The sequence below is a fragment of the Camelina sativa genome, chromosome 11, assembly GCF_000633955.1.
Source record: "Camelina sativa cultivar DH55 chromosome 11, Cs, whole genome shotgun sequence".
NCBI classification, from domain to species: Eukaryota; Viridiplantae; Streptophyta; class Magnoliopsida; order Brassicales; family Brassicaceae; genus Camelina; species Camelina sativa.
The window spans coordinates 3563260-3589465 of NC_025695.1; the positions used below are offsets into that span (position 1 = coordinate 3563260).

A 26206-nucleotide genomic window follows, 5' to 3' on the forward strand; every position below is an offset into this window, starting at 1 on the left:
TAGAATTAATTATCGATAAAAATAGTACTAAACACAAGAAAAAGAAGAAATAACTAGGTTTAGAATTACAAAATAGCGTCCATGTTAACTGAAACGACAATGTTTTGATGAATTAAAAAGTGGTCGATTGTTTGGCTTTATGTTTTTTTTTTTTTTAAATTCTTGAGGGGGCATCAAATTGCCAGCTAACTACCCAACAAATAAATTGCAACTAATAAAGCATATTAATACTTTTTTCCAGCAAAAAAAAAAAGAAAAGAAAAAAAAGAACATGTTTGATGTGCAATAATGTTTGGTCGTGCGGGCAAGGATTGCTTTTATAAAGTAATCTCCACAAAAATACATGAGTAAATAGTTCAAAGCAATTTAATTTTAATCTAATCTAAACATTAGTATAAGAAAATTTCAGATCTGATTACCCGATTTGGTCTTTCGAGCTGTTCGAAGATTTTATTCAACGGAATCCAGGAAAAAAATGAAATACATAAATTTATGCAACCTATTGTAATGTACACTAGGATTTCACCCGCGGTATACCGCGGTACTAAATTATAAATTATTGTATTTTAAATAATAATTTTTAATTTATTTAGTTTTTAAATTTTCAATTAATTAAATTTTGTCTAATTAATTTAGAATTTTGTTTAGAATTTTTTTTCTTATTCTTACGTTTTATAAAGTTTATAACTTAATTACATTAAATTTGTTATTAGATAGGATATAAAATTCTAGATTTGTTTTGTTCTTTAGAATTAAACAGAGGTATATGCCTATATAGTATGTTAGTGTATATTTTTATGTGTATTAATTTTTTTTTTTGGAATATTAAGAATGGGTTATATTATGTGTAATATTTTGTAGTTTCATATACTAAATAATTTATAAGTTAATTTTCAAAACTATGATTACAAATCTATAGTATATATGAGATAAACTAATAGTTTTAGTGTTGGTTTTATAGTCCAAACCCGTCATGCTAGGCGGGTCAGACAACATGTTCAAAAAATTTTAATCCGCAAAAATTCATCATATGAAACCCATGAAAGTAAAAATTAGTTTTAAATAGTTGAGAGCAATGCGTTGAGATCAAAAATCTCGGCCACTGATCCTCCTCCAAGATCGAAAATCAATTTGTTTATTGATTAGGCCGATTGTTTAGGAAATTTGTGTATGGAGAAAATATTGTTTTGTAAAATTGGAAACTTAATATTAATTAAATTAATTATAAACTTAATATTTAATGTTAAAGAAAGTGGTTCCAATTGTTTTGGAAATTTATTTAGGATGAGAAATCTTGTTTTCAAAAATAGAAACTTAATATTAATTAATTAAATGAAAAAAAAATTAATGCTAATAGCATACTTGTAAATATGTATGAACTTCAGGATTTATTTTATAAATGTCTCAAAAAATGTATATATAGATGTATTAAATGATATTGAACATAAATACTCATTTGAACCAAAAAAAGAAAAGAAAGAACATATCCTTAACTTTTCTTCTTAGATCAGTTTACGAAACTCTGTCAGTTTCTTCTTAATATGTACTTCTAAATATTTCTTATCCTTTTCGGGATTTTGCATATCCTTAACTTTTCATTCCACTTTGATAACATCATGCATTACTGCATAAATTCACACACATATATGATACTGAATTTATACAGTAAGGTTTATATATATTGATGTCTCTTAGTATTCCGTAAAGCAGACACTTAGCTGTCTAGCTTAGCTAAAGATCGGGTTTACCTTGAATGGATTAAGTGGACGTAATTGTATACAATTCAGTTATGCATAAGGGTCGATATTAATTTGGGTTTTTTTTTGTTATTTTAATGACGTCATTTAGCTCCCAAACAGTCACCCAAAAGCTCATATAACCTCTTTGGCGATTCCTGCATACTCCTAAGAGGTTAAGTTAGAGATTTTAATTAGGATATTAACGATTATAATCTTCTTAGGAAACTGTCGTATATTCACCTAGCTATTTAAAAAACAAACCAACTTTAGCTCATGTCCAATAGTGTACTTTAGGTAATTAACTTATTTAGGAAGTTTTCTTATATGATCTTATGATCATGGGGGAAAATAGTTCAAATAGTTTCTGGGTCCAAATTTCACATAACTACTTATGTGAACACGCATATGAGAATTTTTTCTTTAATCGTTTCTCTACAAAAATATTTAGGAAGAGATGGTGAAAAATAGATTTTTCTGAGTAAATTGTCACAAATAGTCTGCTGACCTAAATCTGCTGGATAATTCCTATTGCTTGAAGGAGTTATCTCTTAAGGAGTAGCTTAAAGAGATAATGATGAATACAAAATAAGAAGTCTAGATAAGTCCAAAGAAATTTAGATAAGGCTTTGTATTCCATATAGGATTAGGAGAAGCTAATCTCTATATAAGCAAGTGTCTATGGAGAGTTGTTCCATAAAAGACTTAGAGGTTTTGGTTTAGTTTTGAGAGAGTTTCTAAATCAATAAAGAAGAGAGAGTTCTTTAAAACCTTTGAGCAAGATTTGATTTGATTTGGTAGCAGAGCAGTGATTAAAAGAAGTTAAGAAGAAGCTCATGTTGTCAAACATGGGGGACGACACCACCTCTAAACACGAACAAAAGACATTGGTACCTCATCGTTACAATGTCTGATGTTGTCCTCTACAAACTATACTGTTTGGGCAATGAGGATGAAGCATATGCTGGAGGTGTACGATACTTTGGACACCATTGATCCTGGGTCAACTGATAGAATGAAGAACGTCACGGTGAAGGCACTTCTATTTCAGTCCATCCCTGAGAGCTTGCTCTTACAAATAGGAGAATTAACCACACCAAAAGAGATTTGGGAAGCCATTAAGTCACGATACCTAGGAGCGGAACGCGTGAAAGAGGCTAGACTCCAAACTTTGATGACGGAATTCGACAAGATCCAGATGAGCGATTCCGATTCAGTTGATGACTTTGTAGGAAAAATACAGGGAATAGCATCAAGAGCAGCATCCTTGGGAGAGGCCATAGAAGAAACGAAGATGGTTAAGAAGTTTCTAAAGGGGCTTCCAAGATCGAAATTTATTCAGATCGTAGCTTCTCTTGAACAAGTCTTGGATCTAAAGACTACGGGATTCGAAGACATAGTTAGGAGAATTAAAACATACGAAGAACGTATAAGCGATGATGGTCAAAAGGAGGACCAGGGAAAACTCATGTGGACAAGCAACGATCAGAGCAATCGTGGAGGTCGTGGAGGATTCTGAGGCAGAGGAAGAGGCAGAGGTATCGGTGGGAGAGGAAGAGGACGTGGAAGGTCTGAAGGACAAAACTCAGGAGGAGACATTGGTGAAAATAATCAAAAGCAGAAGAAGGATAGACCAAAGATAATATGCTGGAGATGAGACAAGCCGGGTCACTTTTCATCAATCTGTCCTGAGAGACCAAAGCCACAAGAAGCAAACTTGAATGAGACTCATACGGCGGATGATGCACTCTATGTCCATGAGGTAGTCTTCTTGAATGAAGACAAGGTGTTTCCAAAGAACTATGATATCAACAATGGCGGTGAAAGTGTGTGGTATCTAGATAATGGTGCAAGCAACCACATGACGGGAAACAAACATTATTTTTCAAGCTTAGACGAAAACCTCAACGGAAAAGTTAGATTTGGTGATGGTTCTTATGTTAACATTGTTGGCAAAGGAACAATTGTGTTTGTTGGTAAAACAGGAGAGAAGAGAGCTCTCGAGGAGATTTACTACATACCAGACTTAAAACATAACATAATAAGTCTTGGACAAGCAACAAAGAATGGGTATGAGGTACACATGAAGAAAGAAATCTTGTATCTAAGAGACCCTTCAGGACAGCTGCTTGTACAAGTCACAAGATCACCAAATCGCCTCTACAAAACACCGATAGAGATAAGTTACCCAAGATGCCTACAAGTTCAAAAGGAGGATACGACATAACCTAGCCGTTGGCATGCGATACTAGGACATGTAAGCTTTGGTGTCCTAAATAACATGGTTAGGAATGAGATGACCACATGAATGCCACGAACAGTACATGAGAAGCATGTATGTGATGCTTGCTTAGCCGGAAAACAAACGAGGAACACTTTCCCAGCCAACACAAGTTTCCGTGCAACACAAGCATTGGCATTAGTTCATGGAGACTTGTGTGGACCAATCTCTCCACCAACACCATCGAATAATCGGTATGTATTTGTTTTGATTGATGACTTCTCACGTTATATGTGGACGATGCTACTTAAGGAGAAGAGCGAGGCATTCGATCGATTCAAAAAGTTTAAGGAGTATGTTGAGAAGCAAACAAGCTCGACAATAAAAACTTTTCGCACCGATAGAGGAGGAGAGTTTAACTCAATAGAATTCAACTCATTCTGTGAAGAGAATGGGATTTCATGGCATCTAACGGCACCCTACACACCACAGCAGAACGGTGTAGTAGAAAGAAGAAATAAAACCTTGATGGAGATGACTAGAACCATGCTCAAGGGAATGAAAATTCCAAACACATTATGGGGAGAAGCTGTCCGACACTCTACCTACATAATAAACAGAGTTGCTACAAAGGCATTAGACAAGCAAACGCCATATGAAAGCCTCACAGGAAGAAAACCAAACATCGAGCACTTGAGGATTTTTGGTTGTGTCGCTTATACGAAGATTAATGGTCCATATCTGAAGAAACTAGAAGAGAGATCAAGGACAGTGATTAATCTAGGAACCAAACCAGGTTCCAAAGCATATAGACTCTACGATCCGGTTACGAACAGAATTATTGTTAGTATAGACGTGGTATTCGATGAAGATAAATCATGGGATTGGTCGCCTGCAACAAGAGAAGAACATGGGGATCCAGGAATGTTCACCTTACCACATTACGAACCAATAGAAGAAAACGGTGAACAAGAACAGTTAGATGAGCAGAAAAATGATCAAGGGCATATAAATCAAGATGAGGAAGACGAGGGAGCAGGAAATCAGTTCGATAACCAAGCTGAAGCCGGTCCTCAACCCGTGGTGACTAGATATGGTCGCGTGATATCGAAACCAAGTTATCTTGATGATTATGCCTTACTTGCAGACTTTGAAGGCATAAAATTGTTGCTCACAGTAGATGGAGAACCAGAGAATTACTTTGAAGCTGCTAGTTCAGAAGAGTGGATTAAAGCCATGGAAAGTGAGCTAGAGTCGATCATAAAAAACAGAACATGGGAGCTTGTTAAGAAGTCAAGTAACATGAAGACAATAGGACTTAGATGGATCTTTAAACTCAAGAGAATGGTTGATGGATCAGTGAATCAGCACAAATCTAGACTAGTAGCAAAGGGCTATGTTCAGCAACAAGGAGTGGATTTCGAAGATGCTTTTGCATCGGTTGCAAGAATTGAAACCATACGGTTACTCATAGCTTATGCGGCAACTAGAGGCTGGGAGATTCACCATCTAGATGTTAAAACGACTTTCCTGAACGGTGAACTAAGTGAAGAGGTATATGTTTGCCAACTTGAAGGTTTTGTGGAGAAAGGAAAAGAGAACTATGTTTACAGACTTCACAAGGCCTTGTACGGACTGCGGCAAGCTCCTAGAGCTTGGAACCAGAAGCTAGACTATGTCTTAAGAGAGATGAAGTTCGAGATATGCTTGAAAGAAACCTCTGTTTATCTCAAGAAGAATGGAAGGGATCTCTTGATAATTGTTATCTACGTTGATGATCTTTTTGTGACAGGAACGTCACGAAGAATCATTGATGAGTTCAAAGAAGATATGTCAAGAAGATTCGAGATGTCAGATCTTGGGAAACTAACATACTATCTCGGTATAGAAGTGATTCAAAGTGAAGATGGGATCAGAATTAAGCAAGAACGTTATGCTAAAGGGATACTTCTAGATACTGGGATGGAGACCTGCAATCCGACTCACACACCAATGGAGGCAAATTTAAAGCTTTCAAAAGCTGAAAATGAAGAAGAGATCGACGCCACAGAGTATAGAAGAACAATCAGATGCTTAAGGTATCTTGTTCACACAAGACCAGACTTAGCATATTGAGTGGGAGTTCTTAGCCGTTATATACAGAGTCCAAGGAAGTCACACGGTCAAGCCTTGAAGCATGTGTTAAGGTACATAAAAGGAATGGCAAACATGGGGTTGTTTTTCAAGAGAACTGGATCGAGGAAGGTCATTGGCTATAGTGACAGTAGTCATAACATTGATGTGAACGATGGTAGAAGCACATCTAGACACTTGTTTTGTCTAGGATCAGCACCAATCACATGGACGTCGCAGAAGCAGCCTACGGTTGCACTCTCCTCATGTGAAGCAGAATTCATGGCAGCCACCGAAGCAACAAAACAAGCTATATGGCTTAAGGAGTTGTTACAGGAAATCTAAAGTGAAGAAGAGAAGATCACACTAAGGATTGACAACAGATCAGCCATAGCCTTGACCAAGAACCCGGTTTTCCATGGGAGGAGCAAGCACATTCTCAAGAAGTTTCACTTCATTCGTGAATGCGTGGAGAGTGAGCAGATTGAAGTTGAGCATGTACCAGGCATGGAACAGAAGACGGACATACTCACCAAACCATTGGGAAGAATCAAGTTCACTGAAATGCCCAGTCTCATCGGAGTGGAAGCAATCGAGTCTCCTGAAGTTCAAGCTGAAACTAAGAGGGTGAATGTTGGATAATTCCTATTGCTTGAAGGAGTTATCTCTTAAGGAGTAGCTTAAAGAGATAATGATGAATACAAAATAAGAAGTCTAGATAAGTCCAAAGAAATTTAGATAAGGCTTTGTATTCCATATAGGATTAGGAGACGCTAATCTCTATATAAGCAAGTGTCTATGAAGAGTTGTTCTATAAGAGACTTAGAGGTTTTGGTTTAGTTTTAAGAGAGTTTCTAAATCAATAAAGAAAAGAGAGTTCTTTAAAACCTTTGAGCAAGATTTGATTTGAAAATCACATAGTAAATATCAATTACACCATTGTTATAAGTGTAGTTAGTTGTGGAGAATATACTGTAATTCATCAAATATGGCCAGAGTGTTCCATTTACACAAGATGTTATTCTTAATCCACCTTTGTAATAATACTTAATTTTTTTTGTCAACTAACTTAAAATTTTAAATACTTTAAATTTTACTTTCTCGAATCTTATAAACAAGAGATTAAAATTTATTTGGGGTTTGAAAAGAGACATTAACTGAAAGAGAGTGTGTTTTTTTCCTTCCTTATAATAAGAATGGCTTATGAGCATTTGGACTTTCCACGCGCACGATCTGCCGGCCGTCCAGTGGTTGACTCAACCTAATCAATTATTACTCTATTTAGTTAATCCAAATAACTCACAGTTTCAATTCCTTTTTCTCTCGTTTTAAAAACATTATTATGACACAAAAACTGTCACGTTCAACAACCAGGTCTCTTGATTCTCCACTTCACATCTCTCTCTCTCTCTTTCATTCTCATTCTCCAACTCATAAACCCTCTTGTCTGCTGCAAAGTTATTTATCCTTGGAACTTGACAACCTAAGCAAAAAAACTGAACTCTCGATATGTTTAGATAATATATAATGAATTACTTTTGATGTGATCAATGTTCTATGTAATCAAATTTTGTGTACAAAAAACTGTCTAAATTAGTTGGAAGAGCTTTTAGTTACTTGATTGCATTTATAAATTAGATTGAGAATTCTTAGAGTTTCATTATAAGCACTCTATACTAAATGAAAAGGATAGTAGGAACAAATAAATATCATAAGAACAAAAGCAAAGAAAAATACGTAGCTAAACTTAATTTATTAATTACAATTATGCGAAAAGGCCATGGCAGTTTTTAAATCACTATTACACGGTTTCCAAAATGTAGCTTCTAATTTTGCATCAACTTGACCTAAAAGTGAATTGCGCTTATTGTCGAAATATTCTGTTCTTTATTTTATTGCGGTTTTGATATATACTCCATAATATAAAACATACAATTGGCAAGAGTATCGTCAGGAGGATACCCAAATTGACAAACGCAATCATTTCTCTCGTACGAATCCACTAATATTGATTGGTTCAAGGTTAGTTTAACATGATTTAAATCATCGATAGACGAGAATCATATATCTAGCCGTCTAGCTCCATAGAGTTAGATTATGCATGATTTTAAATCATTCGGGAAAACACAGCTGACAACAAACATATTAAAAAACAAAAAATGTAAAAGTAGAAAAGAGATATGTACATATTTCTCTATCTTTCCTAATGTTTAGGAATAGGTAATTCTAGTTATATAGTTTGTTTCTTTAGAAATCGTATAGGCAACTACGTGTATCCACTATTAATTAGACTCAAAAGTTTATCGATTATTTGTTAGTTTTGTAAAGTGAAAATTATTTAATACGTTGTATATATCATTATGCAGAATTTTTGATTAAGATATAATACACCTATATTTTATCGATAAATAGGAATATTCTGAAGATATGTAGAATATTGGAGAAAAAAACTACTTTACTATTAAAATAAGGAAAAAATCTTGTATCATGGCAGGTTGAACTGTATGGGAACCGAACTATATATGTCCTTCGAGGGAAAGTAAATGTTCATAGGTATCATATATATGTAGTTTTTTGAAGGGGTAATTGTATTCAACCGATACTATACTCTTAACATTAAAACTCTAGGGATTGACGCAGTTAGAAAGCATATGGGGTCTTACTATAGTCGAACGCATTAGTAAAACGGAAACCTAATGCATGCTAACTAAAATATATTCGACATCGCGAAGTCGAGAAATCTAATGAGCTCCTCCATATTTTATCCCAAGATGTTGTGAATACCACCACAACATCATGTCTCACCATTTGTCATATTGGTCATGAATTAATATATCATCCAACTATAGTTTTTAATAAAAAAACCTTATACTTAGCATATAGTATATGTTAAGTAATGAACAAACGGAAATGCAGAGTCATATACGACAAACGGAAATATATAACTTATGTTTGATGACCAAGTTGTAGAGCCCACAATAATTAGCTGTCAATATCTAATGGTATCCCCAGACTTGGTTATTTATAAATTTAAATTAGAAAGATGATTGTAACTGGTGTCATTTGTGTTGACATTTATCCACTAACTCTCATGTTCTCTATATATACTTCCCAACTCCTCCCCATCATTCCCTCACTTCTCTCACAAGACTTCCAACACACAAAAAAAAAAAAACTAACGTTCTTAATTAAGACTAATCTCTTAATTAACCATAAAAAGAAAAATGGAAGCCATGGGAGAATGGAGCAACAACCTCGGAGGAATGTACACTTACGCAACCGAGGAGGCCGATTTCATGAACCAGCTCCTTGCCTCCTATGATCATCCTGGCACGGGATCATCCTCTGGCACAGCCGGTGGTGACCACCAAGGCTTGTATTGGAACCTTGGTTCTCATCAAAACCACCTTAGCCTCGTGTCCGAGGCCGGTAGCTTCTGTTTCTCTCAGGAGAGCAGCAGTTACAGCGCTGGGAACAGCGGATACTACACCGTGGTTCCTCCCGCCGCTGAAGAAAACCAAAATGGGACAATGGACTTTGGGATGGAAGATGTGACCATCAACACAAACTCTTACCTTGTTGGTGAGGAGACAAGTGAGTGTGACGTCGAGAAATACTCTTCTGGAAAGACTATTTTGCCTTTGGAAACCGTAGTGGAGAACCGCAATGATGAGGAAAGCTTGTTGCAATCTGAGATGTCTGTGACTACTACTGATCATCAAAAATCCCTCACGGGCTCCAAAAAGAGATCCCGTGCCACATCTACCGACGTAAGTTATTTATCGGTTTTAAGTCCCTAACCCATTGTCAAGTTAGAGAGACAAAATTAGTTAGAGAGTTCTTAATTAGTTACCTAATTTATAAACGGTTTTGCTATGGACTCAGAAAAACAAGAGAGCAAGAGTGAATAAGAAAGGACAAAAGAGCATAGATATAAGTGGGGATAACAATGGGGGAGAAGGGGAAGAAGAAGAGAAGTTGAAGAAAAAAAAGAATGGGGCAATGATGAGCAGACAGAACTCGAGCACCACTTTCTGTTCGGAGGAAGAATCGAACTATGCTGATCAAGACGGTGGAGGAGAAGACTCCTCTTCCAAAGAAGAAGATCCCTCAAAGGCCCTCAACCTCAATGGCAAAACAAGAGCCAGTCGTGGTGCAGCCACCGACCCTCAAAGCCTTTACGCAAGGGTAATTTTTTATATTATAAATTCTTAACTAGAAAGTTTAGAATTTCCCAAATAGTTTTTTTCTTTACCACAATAAAATGTCAAAAATTAAAATTATGTTTCATTTGTGTAATATAAAATTAATCCGAGTGTTCATTTTGTTTTGCAGAAAAGAAGAGAAAGGATTAACGAGAGACTAAGGATCTTACAAAATCTCGTCCCTAATGGAACAAAGGTAAAAAAAAAGGTCATGCAAACGTTAAACGTGCATGCTTTACATGCAATTTTACTTTAGACTATGTTTTTAATAAAAAAATTCTTAACAAGGATAATTTCTCAAATACGTAACAGGTTGATATCAGTACGATGCTTGAGGAAGCTGTTCATTACGTCAAATTTTTGCAACTCCAAATTAAGGTTGCAAATAAACTTTTTTGTACAGTCATGCATGTGTTATGTATATGAAAATGATCTAACTAATACTTCGCATGCAGTTATTGAGCTCTGATGATTTATGGATGTATGCGCCGATTGCTTTCAACGGAATGGACATTGGTCTCAGCTCACCGAGATGAATAAAGCACATTTGTGATTTTAGTTGGATTTTTTTTTCTCTTATATATACCCAATTAAAAAATGTAATATTCTTTTCCTTTTTTAATATTCTCCGCCTTCGGACGAGTTCGATTATAATTTCTCGTACGATCGATGTTCAATATGAGAGAAATGGAGAGTCACATTCGATTTTTTTACATACTTTCTTTTTGTCTCACATTCCAATTCTTATGATCATCTTTTCAATTGAGTTATAAGCGATAGTTTCATCACTTTTTAGATATTGATGTTTCTTGTTGTCGGCGTCTGATTGTCTTCAACTCAATGTGTGATCACCATTTATTTAATATGATGTTGTCAAATTAATATTAAAAGAATACCTAACGAATGAAGAGATATAAACCGATATATTCCCAACGGAGTAATTCGTTGAGAATCACCTTAAACGAATTGATTCCATTTGCTTCCCTTTTACCAATCAAAACCTTTTTTTCCCCAAAATTTCAGATATCAAAATCTATCAAAATATTTCAGAAATTTGGAGAACTATTTCAACTTCGACTTGGAAGAAGAAGAAGCAAATATGGATAAAATTTTCTCTCGTCCATTGTCCCTCTCAACAGAGGTGTTATCTTCCGTTCGATGATGATTCGTTTACTCGTCTAACCATTGGTGGTGTTCTTCCGGTTACATCCGGCGTTGTCTTTCCCATGAATTCATATTCCATTGGCCGTTGTTTCATACTTATGCAATTTCAGGGGCAAATCCTAACGGCTTTGCTTTGGAAGAAACCACCGTGGAAACCACCATGGAGAATAGTACGAGATCTTGGTTTTGGAATCGTACTTCCCTCCATTATCAGTGCACACGAGGTTAGTAATTTACCATATATGGTATTCCAAAATAGAACCAGTGCAACAATTATATGGATGTTGGAGAGACACACTGATATTGGAGGCTTTCATTTCTTGGTACAAGAGATGGCAATATGTATATGGTTTGCGATGTAACAGATATATTGCAACTACTGATTTTTGAAGAAATTATTAGAGTTTCATCAAAAAGATGATAACCAGAAAAAGAAGATCGAAGACGAAGACGAAGAAGGAAAATAACAGATTTATTACTCTGTTAGCGTATAAGTCTTACTTAGTAAAGGAAGCTGCGTGTAATTTTACTTTTTCGATTATTTTGTTTTATTTTACTATTGGTTGTATATGTATGTTCATGAATAACTATGTATTTTCTGATTCAAGATAATAAAATCAGATGTTAAAAAAAAAAAACCGATGTTTGGCAAATATTTGAATATGTGCGTATAACTTTACAAAGTAACTTAGATTAAAGAAATATTTCATTAAATTTAATTTACTCAAATTTAGTGTACGACATTATGATTTCATATTTACTGTTGAAATATCTACTGTGTGATATTTACTATTCGAGCTGTATTTTCGTTTTTTTTTCCTTGACGTTAAGTTCATTCCGATCCATAGAAAATTACAACGAAATTTGTCTAGGATTAAAAACCTATTTTTACACAAAAAGCTGTGATGTGAAAACAAAATGCACAATTAATCAAAGCACTCACTTCACGAACATTTGTAATAAGGATGAAGTATGGCAACTTCTAAGCTTCGGCCGCAAAATTAAATGTTCATTCTCACACGTATTCATGAATAATTAAGACCAATTCATTGTTTATGTATTGTTTATAATTTACAATGGAATATTCAGTTGATTTCCCACAGTCGGATTTTTGTAAATAAAATAGAATTGTTCCCATGCAATAGCTGTGTTTAGACCATCTTATTTTATATAGATATAAATAAAAAATTAATTATACCTTGCCAAGAGTTCGAATATATGATATAAAAAGATATTGAATGAGTTTTTAAAATTTCTGTATAGTAGCCCAAAATATATTAAAATGACTAGAATAGCATATCCAACTTTTCCCACTAGAATATAATCGCAATCAATCATATTCATGGCAACCAATATCAGATATTTGAATTTATTTCTACTTAATTATAAATTATTGAGGTTGTTCCAAAATATATATATATATATATATATATATATATAAAAATTATTGAAAAATTAGTACACTATTATACAACTTTAATCTATTCAAACTTTAAACGGCTAACTTGAAAAGTTTGTTTCTGTTTGCAATTTGTACTANTTCTTTTTTTTTTTTTTTGACAAACTGAAGCTTCCATTTAGTCAAACAGAAACATTATAGAAAGAGAGAAACAAATTCCAAAGGTTTAAAAGATTACAAACAAAGGTTTTCCCCAAAGCCATAAGCAAAAAAATATATAATATCAAGCAAAAGTTCGAGAGAGTTGTGAAACAAACGCTAAGAAGCGGCTTGAGACATGTGAGGTCACGGTTGCTAGATTGATCAGCATCGAAAGATTCGACAGAAGACAAGGTGGTCACGGTCTTAAGACATTGTGACGTTGGTAGAGGAATCAGACCCAAAGGTCTCACCGGAGCGAGGAGCATTAGCAGAAGCAATGCAATGGCAGGGATTCGGTGGGCTGTAGCCCGGATGATGGTGATGGTGCTGAGAGTGGTTTGCTGAAGATCGTCGGATGTCAACATTGAGGTACAGGGAAATAGACCATAGAGCAGCAGAACTTCACAAATAGCACAAGCAAGGGAAGCAAAGACCAAATTGAGCCAAGAAGATATGTCAAAACGTAGCAGTACAGGTGGGTTCTCTCTCATATGGCGCCCTTTGCCAAATAGATCAAGAAATCCACACAGAGTATGCAACCGGTTTGACAATGATAAATGTGAATGAGGCTTGGTCTGTTGGGTTGTTGTTAACACCAAACTGGTACGGTTGATGGGATGATGTTGAGAACTAGAAACGCTAGTTAGCATAGGGATACAAGGGATTTGATTCTTCCAGTTAACAAACAAAGTCACAACTTGAGCAAGGACCAAGGAACTATCATACATTTTGTTACTACAAATCATTCTAGGTAAGTGGATTCTCAGATGCAGTCTTCGGACACCGAGTTCAACCATCAAACAAAAGAACTGTTTACTAGATAACATAAGGATAGATAGAGTAGACTTGGGATTTCGGAGTTTGGGCAAGACCAATTGGGATGCTAGCAATCCAAGTTCAAGTCCTGAGCTCATCCGCAGAGATCCAAAAGACTTTGGGGATGGCCAAGGGAGTTGACATGGGTCTGCCAAGCTCATAGTGTGACAGATCTTAGGGACGGGGGTCCAAAAACGGAGACAGTTCATGACACTTGAAGATTCCTCGCCACACATCGACATAGGTACCGTTGGGGAAGAGGAGACTTCAATGGCGAAACACAATCTGGATTAGGGAAAAGAGAAACACAAGGACTTTGGTACCGTCAACGGTAAGGCTGTGCGAGAATAGATGAGGATGGGGTTCGCCGGACTCCATATCCTTCTGTAGGGACACAAGATCAGGCCTTCGTCTAGCTCTAGGGTGGGTGTCGAGGTTTGGTCGGGGAACAAAAAAAAGACAACAAAAGGGGAAAAAAGCTTGAATGATGAAACTAAGGGAATAAAAAAGAAGTAAAGGAGCGAAGAGATTGAGAGATCCCGACGTTAGCGAGCCGGAGCTCTACCGATATCGGAGGAAGGTAATAATAACGGCGTCTCGATTATCGTGTCTCAGAGAGAATTAGAGCGATCCGTTTAAGTCCACATCTTATTTATCTTAGTTTTTATTTATTTAGTTGTATTACTATCTCTTGACCGCCTTAAAAATGTTTACCACACCATGAGTTTTGTTTACCAATCGAAGCCAGTAAAGTAAATTGTTGGAGCAAAAACTAAACAAACTAGTACCCTTTTTAAATGTNAGCAGTACAGGTGGGTTCTCTCTCATATGGCGCCCTTTGCCAAATAGATCAAGAAATCCACACAGAGTATGCAACCGGTTTGACAATGATAAATGTGAATGAGGCTTGGTCTGTTGGGTTGTTGTTAACACCAAACTGGTACGGTTGATGGGATGATGTTGAGAACTAGAAACGCTAGTTAGCATAGGGATACAAGGGATTTGATTCTTCCAGTTAACAAACAAAGTCACAACTTGAGCAAGGACCAAGGAACTATCATACATTTTGTTACTACAAATCATTCTAGGTAAGTGGATTCTCAGATGCAGTCTTCGGACACCGAGTTCAACCATCAAACAAAAGAACTGTTTACTAGATAACATAAGGATAGATAGAGTAGACTTGGGATTTCGGAGTTTGGGCAAGACCAATTGGGATGCTAGCAATCCAAGTTCAAGTCCTGAGCTCATCCGCAGAGATCCAAAAGACTTTGGGGATGGCCAAGGGAGTTGACATGGGTCTGCCAAGCTCATAGTGTGACAGATCTTAGGGACGGGGGTCCAAAAACGGAGACAGTTCATGACACTTGAAGATTCCTCGCCACACATCGACATAGGTACCGTTGGGGAAGAGGAGACTTCAATGGCGAAACACAATCTGGATTAGGGAAAAGAGAAACACAAGGACTTTGGTACCGTCAACGGTAAGGCTGTGCGAGAATAGATGAGGATGGGGTTCGCCGGACTCCATATCCTTCTGTAGGGACACAAGATCAGGCCTTCGTCTAGCTCTAGGGTGGGTGTCGAGGTTTGGTCGGGGAACAAAAAAAAGACAACAAAAGGGGAAAAAAGCTTGAATGATGAAACTAAGGGAATAAAAAAGAAGTAAAGGAGCGAAGAGATTGAGAGATCCCGACGTTAGCGAGCCGGAGCTCTACCGATATCGGAGGAAGGTAATAATAACGGCGTCTCGATTATCGTGTCTCAGAGAGAATTAGAGCGATCCGTTTAAGTCCACATCTTATTTATCTTAGTTTTTATTTATTTAGTTGTATTACTATCTCTTGACCGCCTTAAAAATGTTTACCACACCATGAGTTTTGTTTACCAATCGAAGCCAGTAAAGTAAATTGTTGGAGCAAAAACTAAACAAACTAGTACCCTTTTTAAATGTAAGTTAAACTATATTATAATAGGTAGTATAGTTCAATTAGGACACATAGATTGATAGATATAAGTTATATCAATATAACAAATACATATGTTAGTTGCAAAATCGTAAAATTGACTATAAGAAGTTGTGAAATTGACGTGATAGTTATTAAAATAGGTTTTGACTTTGGCTTTTGGCCACATCTTAAATTACTGGTTGACTAAGGTTCATGGTACTCTTATATTCTTTTATATTGTTTTGTCAACCGGTTGAATTATGTTTTGATGGTAACAGCTACAGAAAATTATTAGTTTGTTGATTACTTTTTTCTTTTACAATTATATATATATATATATATATAGCATTACTGATTAGTAAGAACAGGTCTTAATTCCTACAATTTGATTACTCAAGAAAATTAAAATAAAGTGTAGAAATTTTATATAAATTAAGATCGGTCGATAATATCATATAATAAATAGTGTAAGTTATACAATTTCATAGTTTGACACCAAAGCCCATAAATGACGACTGTTTCTCCCTCTATATTCTATACTTTTCTCATATCGTTTTTTTCTTCTTCTCCAAGTTCTACATATATTTATATTAATTAAAATCTGGAATAATAAGCTCAAGGTTGAGAGCCCTTCACTAAAATATACTCAATTCGATAAATAATAACTACAAGAATCAATCAAATAACTATTGAAATGACAGTTCATAAAAACCCCTTCCATATTCATAAGCAACAAATATATCTGGCTACATAATTCTTAATACTCTTTTCTACTTTGAGATTTTATCGGACCAACAACAAGTACAAGTTCAATATAAATATGTAACATATCCAAGTACACTAATGATCAACAATCATCAATACAAAGTTACCAAATTTGATATGTGATCACCTTGATGACTATAAGTCTATGAATGCTCCAACCAATTTTGATGTCAAGACTATCCATCGCTTGGTTGAATTTTTGCACCGTAAAAAAGACTTAAAATTTCAAGATATTTTTTACCGATCCTACAAATAATGATTAATCGACTGATCCCATATACTAAATATTTCGTGAAAATCTCTACTCTATATAGTCTTCAATTAGAGATACACACCTTTTATAATATACGGGAGTATGATATGTACGGTGTTCGAGAAACACTAGATTACAGCTCCCTCGCAAACGGTACGATTCGATTTTCGACTGTACCACACTACCACAAAAACTTAACCGTCTCTAACAAACGCCGAACCGACTACACGTGGGACACGGAGGGTATAACCGTCAATTCCACTTAACTTCCCGCTTCTTTCACTCCTTTAGCTCACAATCATCATCCCCAATCTCACTTCCCCAGAGAGAACTTCACAAATCTCAAATTCACAATCGCAGACGACGAACAACATCAGAAGAAGAGTCGAGAATGAAGTATCTCGGAGACTACAAGATCGTTTTACTCACTTGCTCCATCATCGCTCTGAGCATCTACATCGCGATTTACCGCATCGAGTTTGGAAACGGCAATTTCACGGCGAATCGTACCGGCGGCGGCAAGGTTTCCGAGAAGCCTTTCTTCGACGATGATTTCATGTTCATGTCCGTCTCTGAAGATATCGATCGGTCTTCCTCCCTCCACTACGATTACTACCGTGAATCTTGCCCTTCCGCCGAGAAAATCATCGCTAAATCCATCAGAGATATCTCCGATGTCAAACCCAGCGTTGCTCCTTCTCTCATCCGTCTCCTCTTTCACGATTGCTTCATCGAGGTCTGAGATTTTTCTGATTTTTTTTGGATTTCCCTTAATCTACGATAGATCTGTTGTTGATGATTGTTTGGGATCTTGTTTCGTGAGTGTTGTATCGTGATCTCTCTGTTTCAGATTTTAAGGTTCATCTCTGTAATTGGAATCATGTTGTTTTAATCAGGCGGTTAATTTTCTCAATCTTTGGCTATGGATTTGCAGAAATTTGTGTGTGTTTCCATACTCTGATTTGATGTTATCCTTTGCGAATCAGATTCTATGTTTTCTTTAGCGTTTCTTGGAGTTTGCTCATGTTGCAATTGGGGATTTGTGTATTTGTGCTACAGGGATGTGATGCATCAGTCCTTCTAGACGTTGATGAATCAAATACTTCTGAGAAAGAAGCATCTCCAAACCTGTCTTTGAAAGGGTTTGATGTGATTGACGCCATTAAGTCTGAGCTGGAGACTGTTTGCCCTGGAGTTGTTTCCTGTGCTGACCTTCTTGTCTTGGCTGCTAGAGAAGCAGTCCTTGTGGTATATCTCGACTCTCTAGCTCACTCTTCTGGTTTCTCCATGTTGATATTTTTAGATGCAACGCTTACTCATGTCTTTGTAAACTCTCAGGCTGGTGGTCCATTTTATCCTCTGTAGACTGGAAGAAAAGACAGTCCAATGGCCTTCAAGAAAATTGCGGAAGACGAGCTTCCTGGACCACAAGCTATTCTCTCTGTGATTATTGCGAGGTTTGCTTCCAGAGGATTCAGCGAGAGAGAAACCGTCAGCTTATTCGGTAGTTTCTCACTTCTAAATGTCAACATCTCTCTTTTCATAGCTAAATCTGGTTGTGACATCTTGGAAATGCTTAACTCTTGTGACATCTTGGAAATGCTTAACTGCTCTTTGTGACATGATTCGTTTGTTCTGCCTGTTGCTAATGATTCTTTTCTTGTGACTGTTCCTAATGCAGGTGCACACAGCATAGGCATTACCCACTGCACATTTTTTGAGAACCGCCTGTACAACTTCTCAGGAACCGGGAAGCCTGACCCTGATGTCAATCCAGGGTTCGTCCAAGAACTGAAAACGAAATGCCCCTTCTCTGTCTCAGCTTCATCTCCATCTGCATCCCCTGGTTTAGTACCGTCCTTACCTGCATCAGATTCCAGAAACAGCTACGGTATGAGCTCAGGAAGCAGTAATGATGGAGTGATCGACTTGAGCTACAACAATGAAGGAGGTGATGAAAATTTTGGAACACGCTACTACAAGAGACTGATGGAGAAGAAAGGCTTGCTGTTTTCTGATCAGCAACTAATGGGTAGTGAAGAGACTGAGTTGTGGGTGAGAGCGTATGCTTCTGATCCGTCCTTGTTCCGCAGAGATTTTGCCATGTCGATGATGAAACTATCAAGTTATCATGTATTGACTGGTCCCCTAGGTCAAGTGAGGACAACATGCTCAAAAGTCCTGCCTAGGAACTGATCTACTCTTTTACCACTTTACCACTACTTTAGTGAACTTCTGTTGATGAGATTTTCTGATTTTGAGGGAAACATATGTAGAAAGTGAACTGAGGATTGTGAGTTTGATTGATATTCAGAATGGCATATAAATATGTTGAGTTCTCCTTCTCTCTCTCATTGTATCTATGATATTGATAGAGATAACTAGGCCTGGGCGAAAAAACCGGAACCGAAAATCCGAACCGGAACCGACCCGAAAATATGGATCCGAATCCGAACCCGGAACCGGTAAAATACTCTATTGGGTCCTAATCTCCAAAACCTGAAAACCGAGACTGAACCGAGAACCGAATGGGTACCCGACATACCCGAAATAAAATAATATACATAATATATTAGTTATAATTTGTTCTTTTATAGCATAGTTATTCAAAACTATAGGTTAAAATTTAAAAATATTTTTTTTCTAGATTAAAATACTCAAAATAACCAAAATTATACTGACATGTTTAGCTATATATTCAAAAATTTAACCAAAACTTTTAAAACTTAAATTTATAAAGTGTTTTTCTTAATATTAAGTTTTAAAATTTTCGGATAATCGGGTAAAAAACCGGGTATTTCGGGTAATCGGGTAAAAATTTGGGTAATCGGATACAAAATGCCCGAACCCGATTGATATCCGATTTTTTTGGGTATTTATAGGTTCTGAAATTTTAGACCCGAACTGACCCGAACCCGGTAAGACCCGAACTGAACCCGAACCAATATTTTCTATTTACCCTATTGGATCCTAAACTCCTCTACCCAAAAAAACCGAACCCGATCGGTTCCTACTTGAACCCGACCCAAGTACCCGAAAGCCCAGGGCTAGAGATAACCATCCCTTTAAACATAAGATATGTTGAACTTTGAAAGAATTAAGAAGGGGTGAATTAAGAATGGGCTAGCTGTCTAGATAAGGCTTGTGATTCGGCCCATTTATAGAAGGCCCGTATACTACACTTTTAAGACCACAAATTACTAGGGTTTATAGTTTTTTTGGTCATTTATCGTCTCTCTCTCACTCTCACGCCGTCGCCGCACATCTCTTTCAACAGTGAGCAGAGCAGTGGACGATCGATCATGGGTCATTCCAACGTGTGGAATTCACATCCGAAGAAATATGGTCCGGGGTCTCGCACCTGGTATTGTTCATTTATCTTCTTCTCCCATCTCTCGTTTTCTAAAATTTGTTTTAGTTCTGAGAAATCAATCCGGTTTGCCTTAGATAGACCTCTATTCATGTCTCTGATTCTTGTTAATTGAGGAAATTTTTCTCTGAGTCTGATTCTTGTTGAGTATGTGAAACTTTGTTTAAGATATTAAATATGTTGTTTAGGTTGGGTAAAGCAGAGTATCAAATCTTGTTCTGAGCTCATTTATGAAGATCATGTTTAAAGCTTTAGCTTAGAAAAGCATAGTTTAAATTCCCATTAATCTAAAAGGGAAAAACGTTTTATGTAAATCGCTGCATAATGATGTAATGTTATTGGTTTCCATGATGAAAACGAAAAATTTGACAATGTTACTCTCTGTCTTGAGTTGAACTGTTAGAGAGTTGTTGATTCTTTTTTTTTACACTTGGTTTAACATTGCTTTGTAATCCTTTTTAAACCAAATCAAATGCTCTTTTTTCTTGTCTGTAAATATAGAATGAATCTTGTGAATCTAATGATAAAAGGTTGGGATATTGTTGTTGTTTGTGTAGCCGTGTGTGTGGAAACTCGCATGGATTAATCCGCAAGTATGGTCTCAACTGCTGCAGACAGTGCTTCCGTAGCAACGCCAAGGAAATCGGTTTCATTAAGGTAAATAATGTGTTGATGATCTTTCGGTTATTGTGTGTCTCATTTTCTTTGGAATGTTTATTTAATTCATCTTGCATTGTTTTTTTTTCCCTTCCTTTGCAGTACCGTTGATGATCCACAGGAGCATCGTGTCTTTTGGGGTTTTCAAACTTTAAGCTTTTTTTATCTTGTAATGGATTTATCTGCATTGAACTAATCTGACAAGCCTTTTTAGCTGTTGAATCAATGAATTACCTTGTTTGACTATTTTGCTTATAAATTTATAATATCTTTGCTTTATATTTATCATATGCAATCTCTATATTATAGATCGTATCATCGTAACACGAAATTGTTGACAGTTGAAACACATCCCGAAGCTTGTAGTTGAGTGACCAGAAATCTTACAATATTGGGCCACTATACTGTATAGATAGTCTTGGTGGTCTCTTTCTAGTGAAAACCATTGTAAGATTTTTGATCTTGTAAAAGATGTAAAAAAGTTGTGATAATATGTTTGCCGTTAGATTTTAAGCTAGTTTTCCTCTTTAGGCTTTGGTTCTTGTAAAAGTTGTAAAGATTATTGACTATATTTGTTTGTTAATTTGCTTTTTTTTTTTTTTTTGCTAAAGGTTTATTCGTTTAAGCTAATTAATGACTATATATGTTTTTCAGTATTTTGCATCTGTAAATCGGTGATAGTTGAATTTCTTCTGACATTTAGGGGTGTATTCAAATAATTATCCATCCAATCATGAATTTAAAAAAAAAAATTTAAATTCATTGTTATTGAACTAATGATTTAAAAATCTATCATAGAATATATTGTTATTCAAAACAGTTTGTGGATTATCATACCATTATTATTCAAAACAGTTTGTGGATTTGGATTTCAATAATTTTTAGGGATTCTGGAGCATTTGAGAGGATTTATATAGTTAAAAATACAGAATTCTAAATCTTACAGTTTTAGGTGGAATTTGAAAGAATTTTACAATAAATCATATCAACTTCCCTAAAATTATCAAAATCATTAAAAATCTCATCAAAACTAAATTCACTTGGAATATTAGATTATCCCTTTAATATGCTGTTTCTATTAATAGCTATAGATAATATATTGAACTTATTTGGTTTCCAAAACTAGGATGGTAAAAAGTTCATACTAGTAAAGCTTTTCTTTTACGCCTAAAACTAAACCATGTTTTAGTTAAAGAATTATATCAAGATCATCAAGAATAGCAAAGATTTCCACTATATAATCACAATGAAAATTTTACACAAAAGAACTTAGGAAATTTGCATTTCCTTCATCATCATCATCATCGGTTTGTTCTTTTGATTCCACTATGAAGCGCCTGCTATTTCTTGTTGTCCTATGCAGCCTTGCTCTATCAAGTTGTTCTCCATCTTCTTTAATGATTTCTTATTTTTGTCAAGGAGAGGAAACAAACAAAAAGTAATAACGTTTTTTACATGAAAATATTTGCAGGGAGTGAATCAAAAGTCGTGCCGTATGATTATTCTGCAACCATAGAGGCAAGCAATGCTCTGTTTATTTATCAGACATGTTCGCTGTAATCCTTGTTCTAATAGTTGATATATATTTTTGTTTTGGTGCAGTGTCTAGAGATCCCTTTAAAACCACAGTACAATGGAGGAATCATCGTAAACCCTGACCTACGAGATGGTTCTCTAGGCTGGACATCGTTCGGAAACGCAAAAGTAGACTTCAGAGAGATTGGAAACCATAATTTTGTTGTTGCACGAGACAGGAGACAACCTTATGACAGTGTCTCACAAAAGGTTTATTTGGAAAAAGGACTTCACTACACTTTCTCTGGTAAAATAACACTTTCTCTTTAGAGTTTTTATAAGCCTTGTGCCAATTATAATCTAATGTCTTTTATGTTCCTCGTAGCTTGGTTACAAGTAAGCAAAGGAAAGGCTCCTGTGAAAGCTATTTTCAGGAAGAACGGTGAATATAAGCATGCTGGTTCAGTTGTTGCTGAATCCAAGTGCTGGTCCATGCTCAAGGGTGGTCTCACTGTTGATGAATCTGGACCTGCCGAACTCTACTTTGAGGTATCTGCTTCATTGCTCCAATTGTTTATAGATTTTCATAAGATGCCAAGTTTCTACATTTGGCGAGTTTATCTCTCAACCATGCTGAGTCCTGTTTCATTGTTCATGTGTAGAGCGAGGATACAACGGTTGAGATTTGGGTTGATAGCGTCTCATTGCAACCATTTACACAAGAAGAGTGGAACTCTCACCACGAGCAGAGCATTCAGAAGGAGAGAAAAAAAACCGTGAGAATCAGAGCCGTGAACAGCAAAGGCGAGCCAATACCAGAAGCAACCATTTCCATAGAACAGAATAAACTCGGATTCCCATTCGGGTGTGAGGTAGAAAAGAACATACTTGAGAACGAAGCATACCAAAACTGGTTCACTCAAAGGTTCACAGTGACAACTTTCGCAAACGAGATGAAATGGTACAGCACCGAAAATATAAGAGGCAAAGAGGATTACTCTACCGCTGACGCAATGTTGAGTTTCTTCAAGGAGCATAGGATCGCTGTACGTGGCCACAATATAGTATGGAACGACCCTAAGTATCAACTTCAATGGCTGGATTCTCTCTCTGGTCATGAATTCTACGAAGCTGTGAAACAAAGGATCATCTCTGTGGTGTCTCGATACAAAGGCCAGGTTATGAGTTGGGACGTTGTGAATGAGAATCTTCATTGGTCCTTCTTTGAGAACAGGATGGGTCCTAAAGCTTCTCATAACATCTATGCGATGGTGCAAGCATTGGATCCAACTAGCACCAAGTTTATGAATGAATATAATACGTTAGAGGAACCAAGGGATTCAGATTCTAGCCCAGCAAGGTATTTGGAGAAGCTTAGGGAGCTTAAATCTATCCGAGTTCGCGGTAACATATCCCTAGGGATCGGACTTGAATCTCATTTCAAGACTCCTAACATTCCCTATATGAGATCAGCTCTTGACACTATTGGTTCCACTGGTTTGCCTATATGGCTTACTGAGGTCGACGTAGAAGCTCCTCCAGATGTTCAGGTAATTAATATCCTCTTATGGTTAACAAAAGTCCCACCCGGTCCTACTCTGTTTCTTATGAGCACTTCTATATATGTCTGATCTTGAGCTTTCTTGCAGGCCACGTATTTTGAGCAAGTCCTAAGGGAAGCCCACGCACATCCGGAAGTGAAGGGAATAGTGACGTGGGCAGGTTATTCTCCATCAGGTTGCTACAGAATGGGCCTCACCGATGGAAACTTCAACAACCTAGCCACCGGAGACGTCGTGGACAAACTATTGCATGAATGGGGAGGCTTCCGCAGACAAACCACAGGTGTCAGTGATGCTGATGGATTCTTTGAAGCTTCACTCTTCCATGGTGACTATGATGTCAAGATTGCTCATCCTCTCACCAATTCAGAAGTGTCTCACAGCTTTAAGCTGACTTCTGATGTCTCCTCCTTACACAGTCAACCATCCTCTTTTACCATTCGTGTTTAAGAAGCAAAGTAAAAAACTACCCTAGTAGTTTGATTTTTAGTCAAGAATATGGTATGTTTTGTCGTTATTAGTCTATATATGGTATAGCCGTGTCGGCGGAAACCCCAAGGACTAATCATGATTCATGAGCATCGTTGGGTTGGGTTCTTAGGTCATGTGCATTCGTTAGTCTCTCACCAAATTTTTCATTAACCAAAATATTAATAAAATAAAAAATAATAATTTTTTATTATAAAAGTTTCTCAAAACAAGAAAGAAAGTTTTTCAAAAATTCTCATTTAAGAATCGTTCTCATGAGAAAATTCCGAATGCACATGCTTTTAAAGTCTAATAAGCCTATGTATTGTAATGAATTTATCAATATTGAATTCTTTACGTGTATTTTATTTATTTACTAGGTAATTAGTCCATGCAATGCGTGGTTGTAGGCATAATAGTTTTGATTATATTTCTTAAATTTTCTTAAACTAAAATATTGTTTTACTAATGTATAATCTCAAAAAAGTTATACTAATGTATGAATCTCAAAAAAAATTATAGCAATTTCTCAAAATAACACTCCTATCAACAATTTTTTGGTATGATTATTTATTATACAAAAATTAAAATATATAAACTTTTTTATAAATAAAAAATTAACCAATTCTACAAAAAAATTATTACAAATTGATTAGCTATATTAATATAAATAATAATATAGAAATTTAAACATTTTCCTAATATGAGAGAATCTATGTTTATGATCATGTTTTATAGAGGTTAAACATTGATTTAAAGATTTTTTCTTAATGACCATGTAAACATAAGACTGTAGTATAGTAAAATGGAATCAAATAAAATTATCAAAAAATTTAGTATACGTATAAAATTATTGTATATAGAATATTCCTCATTTCAAAGTTTAAAGCAATTAAAATAATTAAAAAATATTAAAATTTTACCAAAAACATTTTTTCTTGAAAGATAAATATATTAGTTGGAGGAATGAATGTAAAATTATTGGGTAGGAGTTACATTTGAGTTAAATGGAGTTAAATGCCTTTAAAAGTGGGTTAATTATAAATAAATATTTTAATTTATTTTTGACTTAAAAGAAAAGGAATACCAAGTGGCTCAATCAAAATTTAAACTTACACTTTTTGATTGTTTTGTTGATATAAACTCAACACTCACACATAATATTCCAAATTGAAAATATTACTTTTGAAGTGACAAACTAAATTAGTTTTTTTTTTAAAATTATATGAACTTCAATCTAAAGATTTTTTAAAACCCCAAGAATAACTTCAATCTTTTTTTTTTTTTTTTTGTTTTTCACTCATCAATTTAATTTATAGTGCTAGATTTCATACTAATGGTTTCATCTTTAGAGGATTTAGTTAAATGATATTTTAATAATTATATTATTTTCTATATTTCACTTCCAGTTAAACATGATTTCTTTTTGGAATCATTTTTTCATTTTGCTTAAATCAAGAAAATCAATTTTTTATAATTAAGTTCTTTTTGTTTTCAAAAACCTCAAATCTTAAATAATATAAATATTATATTGATCTTTACATATTTATCTATTGGATCACAAAACAAAATAGACTTTACAAAATAAAATAGACTTTATAAATGGATAATTATATTGATCATTCTAAATTATTAAAAATGATACATGAATATGTGAGATAACCAGAATACATAATAGAGAATTAGAGATGAATCTTTTCAACTTCATGACCTTATTGTGTGGTGAATATTGTAAGAGTATGAAAAATAATGACTTATAAGATGCTAATCTAAAATAGATAATGAAGATAAACCTTTTAAAACAGATTCTCAA

The 26206-nt window shown here is 35.5% G+C and overlaps 3 protein-coding genes and 1 pseudogene across 3 annotated transcripts; all 4 read left to right on the forward strand.

Annotated features, from left to right (window-relative positions):
- On the forward strand, nucleotides 9222-11080 carry LOC104721428 (transcription factor bHLH85). The gene is made up of 5 exons (XM_010439406.1): nucleotides 9222-9839; nucleotides 9955-10257; nucleotides 10405-10470; nucleotides 10587-10652; nucleotides 10730-11080. Exons 1-5 carry the CDS (start codon nucleotides 9294-9296, stop codon nucleotides 10808-10810), a joined length of 1062 nt encoding a protein of 353 aa, XP_010437708.1. The 5' UTR covers nucleotides 9222-9293; the 3' UTR covers nucleotides 10811-11080.
- LOC104721429 lies at nucleotides 17213-19017 on the forward strand (annotated as a pseudogene).
- Nucleotides 20030-21131, forward strand: LOC109127582 (40S ribosomal protein S29). Its single transcript, XM_019232529.1, has 3 exons — nucleotides 20030-20185; nucleotides 20749-20848; nucleotides 20951-21131. The coding sequence occupies exons 1-3, from the start codon at nucleotides 20124-20126 to the stop codon at nucleotides 20957-20959; spliced, it is 171 nt and encodes a 56-aa protein (XP_019088074.1). The 5' UTR covers nucleotides 20030-20123; the 3' UTR covers nucleotides 20960-21131.
- On the forward strand, nucleotides 22177-24375 carry LOC104721430 (anti-sigma-I factor RsgI6-like). Its single transcript, XM_019231750.1, has 6 exons — nucleotides 22177-22225; nucleotides 22320-22366; nucleotides 22451-22670; nucleotides 22749-22912; nucleotides 23026-23913; nucleotides 24013-24375. Exons 1-6 carry the CDS (start codon nucleotides 22177-22179, stop codon nucleotides 24373-24375), a joined length of 1731 nt encoding a protein of 576 aa, XP_019087295.1.